The sequence below is a fragment of the Pristiophorus japonicus genome, chromosome 17 (assembly GCF_044704955.1).
Source record: "Pristiophorus japonicus isolate sPriJap1 chromosome 17, sPriJap1.hap1, whole genome shotgun sequence".
NCBI classification, from domain to species: domain Eukaryota; kingdom Metazoa; phylum Chordata; class Chondrichthyes; family Pristiophoridae; genus Pristiophorus; species Pristiophorus japonicus.
The window spans coordinates 23267528-23279846 of record NC_091993.1 but is presented as its reverse complement, the minus strand read 5'-3'; the positions used below and the strand labels follow the sequence as shown (position 1 = coordinate 23279846).

Below are 12319 nucleotides of genomic sequence, written 5' to 3'. Positions count from 1 at the left end.
GCAATGTTGGTGCTGAGAATGTGGGCCACCAGAGAAATGGTTTGTGGTACCAAGGCAGAATGTTGTGAAGCCCAAATGAATGGCCAAGACCTGCGATACAGGACATCAGCAATGCTGAGGTGTGGAAGAAAAGTAGCAAATTGGAGAGTTCCAGGCTTGAGTAAAGAAAGGCAGTAAAGGAGTTCCAGTTTTGAACTCCTCAGAAAGGAGCTGGAGGTGCGAAATAGAAACTTGAAAGACAACAAGTTACTTCAGCTCCTGAGTCGTGCTAGTGCGGTTATCTTTTTTAAGCTCATTTCACAGCCATGAAGAATGTTACCATCTTCAAAAGCTACGCGGAGATGGAAGTTCGGTTCAGTAAGCTATTGAAGATGCACGTTCTACAATATGGAGTCATAGGTAGCACTTACGCTTTAACATTGACTGGATAAAAGCATTTAAATAATAGCTGGAGCTTCATGCAACAGATGAATTGCAGAAGAATTCATAGTTTCACAATGGTCTTCAAAACCTCACTCGGGGTCCACAATATCATGCTATAGTGCTGTTCCTCAACTTTTGTTTAGGCACTTTACAGCCTTCTGGACTCAACATTGAGTTCAACAATTTCAGACCATAACCCCTGTCCCCATTTCCCCCATCCCCCATGGCAGCTGTTGATGATTCTTCCATTCCCATTTACGCCCTATCTAGACTCATCTTTTGTTTCTTAACTTTTTCCATGATCATCTCCTTTTGCCTTGCACCATCATCCCTTTTGTCTCTTAATCTCTCCTGCCTTCCGCCCTATCACCGACCTTCCCTTTTGTTCTTTCCTTCCCTCCTCCCTTTCCCTGCCCCTGCACTCGCTTAAAAATCGATTGCATCTTTTAACTGTTTCCAGTTCTGACGAAGGGTCATCGATCCGAAACATTAACTCTGTTTCTCTCTCCACAGATACTGCCTGACCCGCTGAGTATTTCCAGCACTTTCTGTTTTTATTTTAGATTCCAGCAGCAGCAGTATTTGGCTTTTGCATCCTACAAAAGATACAGCCCATCGCATATCAAGAGTTGCTTACCCTAGGCTTGAATTGGGGAAAAAAAGGGACTAATTTTCCTGTAAACTTGTGCACAAGGCTTAGAGATGTTATCATGAATACGTGACATTCTATGGACCTCAATGTTCACTCCGAGTATCATCCATGTTCAATATCAACAGGCAACACTTCAAAAACCACCAACACAGGATGCACCTACCATGAGGCAAACATCAGGGACCAAAGCAACTATTTCTTGCCTTTGCTCTTTAGCATTCTGGATGAATATCACAACACGTTTATAGGCATGGCTGTACAGCTTAGAGGCCAAAGAATACATCCGCTTGTAGCTCCTGTGTGGCGGATTGGAAGGGCTGATAGCTTCTTCACAAGGTAAATCCTCATCTGCAGTTCCTAAGAAAAAAAGAAGTGAAGGAATATTCTGAACAGCATGAAGCTATAGTTTTTGTTTTAATAATATTGTGGTAATGCAAATGGTCAGAATGCAGCTTTCCCCCAATTGGAGCCCTCTATATTTCCACTTTGTAGCTCCCTGGCTTCCCTAGTGGGGGAATCTAGAACTAGGGGGCATAGTTTCAGAATAAGGGGTCGCCCATTTAAAATGGAAAAGAGGAATTTCTTCTCTCAGAGGGTCGTGAATTTTTGGCATTCTCTACCCCAGAGAGCTGTGGAGGCTGGGTCATTGAATATATTTAAGGTGGAGATAGACAGATTTTTGAACGGAGTCGAGGGTTATGGGGAGCGGGCAGGGAAGTGGAGTTGAGGCCAGGATCAGATCAGCCATGATCTTATTGAATGGCGGAGCAGGCTCGAGGGGCCACATGGCCGACACCTGCTCCTATTTCTTATGTGGCAGCTGTTCGATGGCGCCAGAACTTACCGCCTCGATCTCTTGCGCCTCGGAGATTGTGAGGTGATTTCACGCTCCACTTCCTTCTTGGGAGCGCTAAACCAGAAGTTCCCAGCAGAATCAAATCTTTAGCACCCAGCGATACTTTTGCGCTTCCGCAAAAAAATTATCGCCCCCAAATGGTGTCCTGTGCAACTTCTGGCCCAAAGTATCTATGGTGCAATTGGGAAGAGGCAGAGGGAGAGGAAGCAAGGAACTCGGCGATGTACAGTTTAGTTTGGATGGTTGCGTTCTTGGTCTAAATCCCCTCTTCCCCAAAGCCAAAGGGCTCACAAAATACAGATCTTGTCTTGTTTTTAAACTTTAACCACCACCAAGGCCACTAAAATCTGATACTTAGTGCTGTTGTGAAATGTCCAGGAGCACGAAGCAATCTATAGGTGGCTCTTCTTGTTGCATCGATTTTACTGCAACTATAAGCTAGTATTTAGCACTGGTTTTGAGACGATTTGATTAATGTATATAAAAGCTGGTAGTTATGGAGTTTACAGAAGGTGCCCATTGCCAATCTTTGTAGGCTATGCTTAGTCCAGAAGTCAAAAGGTGCTCCTGTTCAAATAAGTCTCATTTATTCAGTATTCCTGCCACCATAAGATACAACATGCGTTCACCCGCTATCCGAGTTCCATGGAAATAGGGCCAAAAAATACTCTTGGTCATTCCCAACAGTCTAGCACCCCTAGTGGCAGCTTCTTTCATGAAGGGTTGGTGGGGGAAATGATGGGCTAAAGGGTAAACCTTTGCTCTTAGATTAACAATAAGATCTCAACCAAGATGCATAACTGTCTTGTAACATATTGGCCCAGAAATTGCGGGCAGATGCCTCCAACCGCAAAAGAAATGACAAAAATACCCGGTGGTCCCGGAGGAACGAACACTTGCGCTCCGAGGCCTAGATGCGTAGCCCAGCATAGAGGCCCACGCATCCTGGGAGCGTACGGGCATCCTGGATCATGTGGATATGGACCACCAATCACAATGTAGTATTTGCTCATTGATATTAATGGGAATACCCCCAATAATAAAGAAAACACAATATATAAATTAAAAAAAACACCTCACTTATTTAAAATTAATAGAAATTGAATTAAATTAAAAGTATTAGAAATTTTAAAAACTTTAAAAAATGTTTTAAGTGTTAAAAATAAACTTACCTTCATGGACAGGGTTTTTAATATAAAAATTAGTCATAAAATTTAATTTTTCTATCTTTTAAAACACTTATGTCTGCCTTTACCAGGCGTAAGAGTTTTAAGGACATTCGCTGGGCAGGTGTTGGGCAAATAGCCCAAATTTCCGCCCACGGAGGCACTTTACTTTCACATTCGTACGTTCTGTCGAGAGAAATTTTGACAGATCGCAAGTGCCGGGTTTAGGTTTATACCTCCCCTGTACCCTCTCTAGTGCAATCATATCTTTCCCGCAATGTGGTGATCAGAACTGCACGCAGTACTCCAAGCTGTGGCCTAACTAGTGTTTTATACAGTTCAAGCATAACTTCCCTGCTTTTTTACTCTATGCCTCGGATAATAAGGGCAAGTATCCCGTATGCCTTCTTAACGACCTTATCTACCGGTCCTGCCACCTTCAGGGGTCTGTGTACATGCACCCCATGGTCCCTCTGTTCCTCTACACTTCAGTGAAATGGAGAGTTACATTGGACAAGTGACTAGATACTGACGAAAAGTCACCGACCTGAAACGTTAACTCTGTTTGTCTGTCTGCAGATGCTGCCTGACCTGCTGAGTGTTTTCAGCATTTTCTGTTTTTTCTATTACAGATTTCCAGCATTTTGCCTTTGAGCAGATACTTTGTTGAGGGAGGGGTAAGGAAGGAAACGCAACATGCAATTGGGTCATCCATTGGCTTGTGAAAGTAGAGAACTTCCAAGCTCATATCTGCACGAGGTGAGCAGTTGGGAAGCAGTGGCTGTGGAGATAGGAGATAAAATGAAAGACAATTCAGCTTTTGTGGAGAGGGGGGGGGTATTTGGATTATACTATAAAACCTAGTCTATTGAAAAAGCTGGTGTTTGTCATGATGTCAGAATTCAGATTCTGCAACATAAAGCATAGTACCTCTCCAGTCCGGGACTCTCCAATCCAGAAACATCATCAGTCCCGGCGTGGGCGGCGTCCCGATTTCCCGCGCTTCCTGGCTCTAAGCGAGGTAAGCGGGCCGGGCAAGGAAAGGGAAGGCGGCTGACTGAGGCACCGAAGCTGGGCCCGAGGGAGAGGAGGATTAAAAAAGAACAAACCAGCACGGAGAGAGAGAGCGAGGTCAGCGATGTGCAACCGGAGCCGGAGTGTGGCGGAGACGTTCAGGAACCCGGGCACGGTCATCAGGTACCGGAAAGCGAGACCTCCCGTGGTTCGGAAAACTCGCTCTTTCAGCACCGGTCAGTTCCCACCGGTGCTGGACCAGAGAGGTCTAACTTGTACTGCTCAACTGTGTTTTTGCCTCTCTCAGGAGATCGCATGGTTTCGGGTGGGGTGGAGTGTATATGTTGTGATACACAAGGTATCGCAATTGTGTGGGACAGGCTAGATGGACCAGGTGGTCTTTACCTGTCCTTCATTTTTTCGTATATTCGTAACAAAGTATTTAGGGTCTTCAAAAGCATGAAAGAACTGGCAGTATTTCATCACTTCCATGACTGTGAAAGTTCAAACTTACACCGATAAGGATTTAATTCTTGGACGGTGTAAACAGTTTGTTAACCTCCCACCATTTTGAAGATATAAATGTTCCCTTCAGGCACTAGAGCAGGGAGGTGGCAGATGGGAATTGCAAGCAAATACACAAAGCAGCACGGCATAGTACAGCACAACGCAAGATCAACTGGAACCATACAATCCAACTGTTGCTCAATGGTCGTACAGATTAGACAGATGCTGCTTTTCAAAAAAACATTGTGTGTAAATGTTAAATTCCACATACCAGTCTAAGGGAACCAAGGGATATGGAGACAGTGCAGGAAAGTGGAGTTGAGGTAGAAGATCAGCCATGATCTTATTGAATGGCGGAGCAGGCTCAAGGGGCCGAATGGGCTACTCCTGCTCCTATTTCTTAAATTCTTATGTTCTCGCAATACGTCGCGGCAGTAACTCCATTAATTACCCAAATTAAAAGCTCCTCTATCATGACATTTATGTTTGGCCTTCAGTTTGGCCGGCTGTGATGCCGGATGACAAAAAGGACAATGACACACCGAAGACGAGGGCGATCGCTCCGTACTTGCACACATCTCCCAAGTGGGTGCTCCCCCAGCTCGAGCTCGCTATATCATAGAATGGTTAGTAAAAGGGGAGGTGCAACGAGACCTGGGTGTCAAGGTACATCAGTCATTGAAAGTTGGCATGCAGGTACAGCAGGCAGTAAAGAAATCAAATGGCATGCTGCCCTTCACAGTGAGAGGATTTGATTATAGGAGCAGGGAAGTCTTACTGCAGTTGTACAGGGCCTTGGTGAGACCCCACCTTGAATATTGTGTGCAGTTTTGGTCTCCTAATCTGAGAAAGGACATTCTTGTTATTGAGGGAGTGCAACAAAGGTTCACCAGACTGATTCCCGGGATGGCAGGACTGACATATGAAGAAAAACTGGATCGACTAGGCTTATATTCATTGGAATTTAGAAGAATGATAGGGGATCTCATAGAAACATATAAAATTCTGACGGGACTGGACAGGTTAGATGCAGGAACAATGTTCCCGATGTTGGGGAAGTCCAGAACCAGAGGACATAGTCTAAAGATAAGGGGTAAGCCATCTAGGACCGAGATGAGGAGAAACTTTTTTATCCAGAGAATTGTGAACCTGTGGAATTCTCTACCACAGAAAGCTGTTAAGTCTAGTTCGTTGGATATATTCAAAAGGGAGTTAAATGTGGCCCTTACGGCTAAAGGGATCAGGGGGTATGGAGAGAAGGAAGGAGTGGGGTACTGAAGTTGCATGATCAGCCATGATCATACTGAATGGTGGTGCAGGCTCGATGGGCCGAATGTCCTACTCCTGCACCAATTTTCTATGTTTCTATGTTACAGCACGGGTGAAGGCCATTCGGCCCATTGAGCCCCTGCTGACTCTCGGCTCATCCCACTCCCCTATTGAATCAAAGTCGGCAGGAATGAAGATATTGGAATTCTCTGCGTCTTAAATAGAATGCTTAAAAACCAGCGCAGGGAATTCCCTCGGAGGTTCTCCCAATCAGCGGGTGCAACGTCGGCTGAAGGTCGGCGTAAACAGGGTTTCTGCTGAAGCTGCGGTGGCTGATTGGGAGAATCCCACCCCACGGGAATTCCCAGCACTGGTACTTGGTTGCATTTTAAGCCACTCTGGAGAAGTCGCAGGTTAATTCTGCCAGCTTGGCTCAATTAGTAGCACTCTCAGTTGCAGTCAGAAGGTTGTGGGTTCATGCCCCACTCCAGTAAATAATCGACACAGATACTCCATTGCAGTACTGAGGCAATGTTGTATTGTCGGAGGTGCTAAACCAAGGCCCAGTTTTCCTGTTCAGGTGAACGTTAAATATTTTATGACACGAGTGGAAAGAAGAAAGACTTACATTTATATAGCGCCTTTTACGACCACCGGACGTTGCAAAGTGTTTTACAGCCAATGAAGAACTTTTGGAGTGTAGTCACTGTTGTAATGTGGGAAACGAGGTAGCAAATTTGCGCACAGCATGCTCCCGCAATCAGTAATGTGATAATGACCAGATAATTTGTTTTTGTTATGTTACTTGAGGGATAAATATCGGCCAGGACACCGGGGATAACTCCCCTGCTCTTCTTCGATTATATTGCCATGAGATCTTTTACGTCCACCTGAGAGCGCAGACTGGGCCTCGGTTTAACGGCTCATCCAAAAGACGGCACCTCCGACAGTGCAGCACTCCCTCAGCACTGCACTAGAAGGTCAGCTTAGATTTTTGTGCTCAAGTCTCTGGAATGGGACTTGAACTCACAATCTTCTGACTCAAGAGGCGAGTGTGCTACCCACTGAGCCACTGCTGACAATCCGTTCACCTCCCTTAGACTTTCCCTCCTTATCCAATCTGCCATCTTTGGAGGGAAGGGGGGGTTTAAAAAAAATCAAAGCTTTGTTTTATTGGATCAACCTCCTCGATCCAGGTTTCTTGCACCATCTATCCACCTTGACTCTCCAGCCTGGTTTCTCACTTTATAACAGGAGCACGATCAACATTTTCTCTTTTGGATCAGCTACCGTCACAGGATCTTGTTCACGAGGACCTCAGCCACACGAGGCCACTTTAACTCTCACCTTTGAAGTCTCAGATAGCGAGGATCTTTCTATAAATTGGTCCAGCCTGGACTCCATTGGTTTGCTAGCTTGTCAACTACCTGCACTTCATACCACTGCAGCAAGCATTCTGTATTCTGGTTTAAACGAGAGCAGTGCCTGTATTATGCTGCTGTGTTCACTGTCAGCAGTGTGGGATGGATAGCCATTCCAGACTGTACTGTACAGTTTTGTATGGTTCCATTGCACGTTCTAAACTTAAATGGTTCACTCACAGGGCATTCCTCTTTTAATGTTGAGGCATTAGCTGTACTCAGCCCACAGGGGACTACTTCAAGAGGATTGTGACTGACACGCAGAACTACATCGAGGGTTATAGTGACTTTTTCGAAGGCACGTATTCGTCCATCACATTCAAAAGAAATGCCGCATAAATGTGTCTATGTTTCATTTGGACAAATTGTTTATCCCTCCACAGTACACAGTAATGATGTTGAAAGCCAGAACATTATTTTCGATTGCATTCGAACTCGTCTCTGGTTCTGTTTTATTTCAGAAAATAAAACAAGGAGCGTTTATGAAGCACTCCCCTGCTGCATTCTCAGAATGTTTTAATGGCGGGGTCTGATTTCCATTAGAGATCTCAGTTACCCCTGCAGCCCCCCCCCGCAGCCAGCCAGATGGAGAGGCTGGCTGGCTGCGGGCTGGGATAGGCCTGTGACACTAGGCCGCAGAGAGGAGGGGTCGTGGCAACGATCGGGGTCAGGAGAAGCAGGGGCAAGGGGTGGGGAGGGAGGGGGTTGTGTTGGTAATGATCGGGGTCCGGAGCAACAGATCGGGGGGTCAGGAGGAGTGGCTGGGGAGGCAGACTGTTATATATGTGGACTTGTATTTACTCTGTACAGCCACCAGAGGGCTCATTCCCCCGGAGTCCCAAGGGATCCCATAATCCCTTGGGAGCACATGTACTTAAGGCGGCTTCACAGGTTGGAGAGGCACTCTGGAGACCTGTAATAAAAGACTAAAGTCACACTTTACTTTGAGCTCATAGTGTCCAGTCTGACTCTTTCTCCATACACAACAACTGGCAACAAGATACAGATGGTGAACCCAAAGATGCAGAGAACAGTGGGCATCCTGGAGAAATTTTCTGAGGGAGATGATTGGGAAACTTTTGTGGAGCGACTCGACCAATACTTCATGGCCAACGGACTAGATAGTACTGCCAAACGAAGGGCGATCCTCCTCACCATCTGTGGGGCACCAACGTATGGCCTCAAAGAATCTGCTCGCTCCAGCGAAACCCACGGAGAAATCGTACGACGATTTGTGCACACTGGTCCAAGAGCATTTGAACCCGAAGGAAAGCGTTCTGATGTTCTACACCTACAAAAGTTCTGAAGGCCAAGAAGTGTCGTCGAGCTAAGACACCTTGCAGGACATTGCGAATTTGAAGGACATTTGGAGCACATGCTCAGAGACTTTTTCGTACTTGGCATTGACCCAAAACCATACTTCGCAAACTTTTGACTGTAGAGACCCCAACCTTGAGTCAGGCCATAGTGATAGCCCAGGCGTTCATAGCCACCAATGACAATATGAAGCAAATGTCTCAGCACACAAGTGCTGCTACAAGTACTGCGAGCAAAGTGATGTTGTTTTCAAATCGTAACGTACAGGGCAGGTCACACATACCTGCAGCTGCATATCGGCAGATGTCTCAGAGTCCACCGTCAAGGACATTAACACCTTGTTGGCACTGCGGGGGTGATCATCGTTTCCATTCATGCTGATTCAAAGGATACGTTTGCAAGGGCTGTGGAACAATGGGACACCTCCAACGAGTGTGCAGGCGAGCTGCTAAGCCTGTTAAACCTGCAAACCACCATGTTGCAGAGGAGGATCATGACGAAACAGAGCCTCAGATCGAGGAGGCAGAGGTACATGGGGTACACACATTCACCATGAATTGTTCCCTGATAATGCTGAATGTTGAACTAAATGGACTCCTGGTGTCAATGGAGCTGGACACGGGCGCAAGCCAGTCCATCATGGGCAAAAAGAATTTCGAAAGGTTGTGGTGCAACAAGGCCTCAAGGCCAGTCTTAACTCCCGAGGTGTATGGAGCCTTGAAAAATGTGCCTGTTCCCGTTAACATCGAAAGATTGAAAATAGGTGCAGGAGTAGGCCATTCGGCCCTTCGAGCCTGTACCACCATTCAATATGATCATGGCTGATCATGCAACTTCAGTACCCCACTCCTGCCTTCTCTCCATACACCCTGATCCTGTCATTGCTTTCCAAATGCGCTGCTATTACATCTTTAATAACCGATTCCAGCATTTTCCCCACTACCGATGTCAGGCTAACCGGTCCATAATTCCCTGTTTTCTCTCTCCCTCCTTTTTTAAAAAGTGGGGTTACATTAGCTACCCTCCAATCCATTGGAACTGATCCGAAGTCCATGGAATGTTGGAAAATGACCATCAATGCATCTACTATTTCTAGGGTCACTTCCTTAAGTACTCTGGGATGCAGACTAGCAGGCCCTGGGGATTTATCGGTCTTCAATCCCATCAATTTTCTTAACACCATTTCTTGACTAATAAGGATTTCCCTTAGTTCCTCCTACTCGCTAGACCCTCGGTCCCCTAGTAATTTCAAGAGGTTATTTGTGTCTTCTTTAGTGAAGACAGAACAAAAGTATTTGTTCAATTGGTCTGCCATTTCCTTGTTCCCCATTATGAATTCACCTGATTCTGACTGCAAGGAACCGACATTAGTCTTCACTAATCTTTTTCTCTTCACATATCTATAGAAACATAGAAAATAGGTGCAGAAGTACACCACTCGGCCCTTCGAGCCTGCACCACCATTCAATATCATGGCTGATCATGCAACTTCAGTACCCCATTCCTGCTTTCTCTCCATACCCCTTGATCCCTTTAGCCGTAAGGGCCACATCCAACTCCTTTTTGAATATATCTAATGAACTGGCTTCAACAACTTTCTGTGGGAGAGAATTCCACAGGTTCACAATTCTCTGAGTGAAGAAGTTTCTCCTCACCTCAGTCCTAAATGGCTTACCCCTTATCCTTAGACTGTGACCCCTGGTTCTGGACTTCCCCAACATCGGGAACATTCTTCCTGCATCTAACCTGTCCAATCCCGTCAGAATTTTATGTTTCTATGAGATCCCCTCTCATTCTTCTAAATTCCAGTGAATATAAGCCTAGTCGATCCAGTCTTTTTTCTTAGAAGCTTTTGCAGTCAGTTTTTATGTTCCCTGCAAGCTTACTGTCATACTGTATTTTCCCCCTCCTAATTAAACCTTTTGTCCTCCTCTGCTGAATTCTAAATTTCTTCCAGTCCTCAGGTCTGCTGCTTTTTCTGGCCAATTTATATGCCTCTCCCTTGGATTTAACACTATCCTTAATTTCCCTTGTTAGCCACGTTTGAGCCACCTTCCCCATTTTATTTTTATGCCAGACAGGGATGTACAATTGTTGTAGTTCACCCATGTGATCTTTAAATGTCTGCCATTGCCTATCCATCGTCAAACCTTTGAGTATCATTCGCCAGTCTATCCTAGCCAATTCACATCTCATACCATCGAAGTTACCTTTCTTTAAGTTCAAGACCCTAGGCTCTGAATTAACTGTTTCACTCTCCATCTTAATGAAGAATTCTACCATATTATGGTCACTCTTCCCCAAGGGGCCTTGTACAACAAGATTGCTAATTAATCCTCTCTCATTACACAAGATCCAGTCTAGGATAGCCTCCTCTGTAGTTGGTTCCTCGACATATTGGTCTAGAAAACCATCCCTTATACACTCCAGGAAATCCTCCTCCACCATATTGCTACCAGTTTGGTTTGCCCAATCTATATGTAGATTAAAGTCACCCATGATAACTGCTCTTCCTTTATTGCACGCATCCCTAATTTCCTGTTTGATGCCATCCCCAACCTCACTACCACTGTTTGGTGGTCTGTACACAACTCCCACTAATGTTTTCTGCCCTTTGGTGTTTCGCAGCTCTACCCATATAGATTCCACATCATCCAAGCTAATGTCCTTCCTTACTATTGCATTAATTTCCTCTTTAACCAGTAATGCTACCCCACCTCCTTTCCTTTCTGTCTATCCTTCCTGGATATTGAATACCCCTGGATGTTGAGTTCCCAGCCTTGGTCACCCTGGAGCCATGCCTCCGTAATCCCCAATTACATCATATCCGTTAACAGCTATCTGCGCAGTTAATTCATCCACCTTATTACGAATGCTCCTTGCATTTTGACTCAGAGCCTTCAGGCTTGTTTTTTTTAGCCAAAGGACATGCCACTGAAGGAGATTCTAACTAAGTTAGAACAGCACTACATTCCTGAGCTCTTAGAAATTGCTGCAAGTTATCATTTTGGAACACACGATCAATTAAGTGAGCAGGGTATTAGTGAGTACACTGTAGTTTTAAAAAAGCTATCCATTCACTGTCATTTCGGAAACTTTTAGGATCGAGCTTTGCCTGACCGCTTTGTTTGTGGGTTGAAAAATGAAATCAGAAGTCAATTGCCCTAACTTGACTTTTGATTTAGTTTTTCAGACCGCTGTGTCAATGGACATGACCGATCAATACTCCAGAGAATTTCGCGCCATTTCCAGTCATCAGATAACCGAGGTGAATCGGCTGCAGGCTAAAAGTAAAAGGCAGGTGGGCCTCAAGGCCTCAGCAACTGGCCAAGGTAACAGTATATTGAAGTTGTGCTATCAGTGCCTGGGACAACACATTGCTCAAAGCTGTCCATATGTGAAGGCAGAGTGTTTCTAGTGCAAGAAAACTGGGCGTGCCAACAGAAGCATAAACCGACTGGCAATGCTACAAGTAGAAATCGCCAGAGACTACAAAGCATTGAAGATAAGCAGCAAGACGAGGAGGTTCTGGAGATACACATCATCAGGAGCACAAAGGTATCTCAACGATTTGCAAAGTATCATCATCCAAGTAGACATCACAGGAACCAGGATAGCCATGGAAGTCGACACTGTTGCATTCGTGACCAAAGTATCGGAATCGCTATATCGTGACAAGTTGCGTGATTTGCGA

General features: G+C 45.3%; 1 protein-coding gene across 1 annotated transcript in view; it reads right to left on the bottom strand.

Annotated features, from left to right (window-relative positions):
* LOC139227605 (perilipin-3-like) overlaps positions 1 to 12319 on the bottom strand; it is a 46624-nt gene that overhangs the window by 29484 nt on the left and 4821 nt on the right. The window contains exon 2 of the mRNA XM_070858480.1: positions 1239 to 1432. Coding sequence (XP_070714581.1) covers positions 1239 to 1432 — 194 coding nt within the window. The remainder of the gene's footprint in view (positions 1 to 1238; positions 1433 to 12319) is intronic.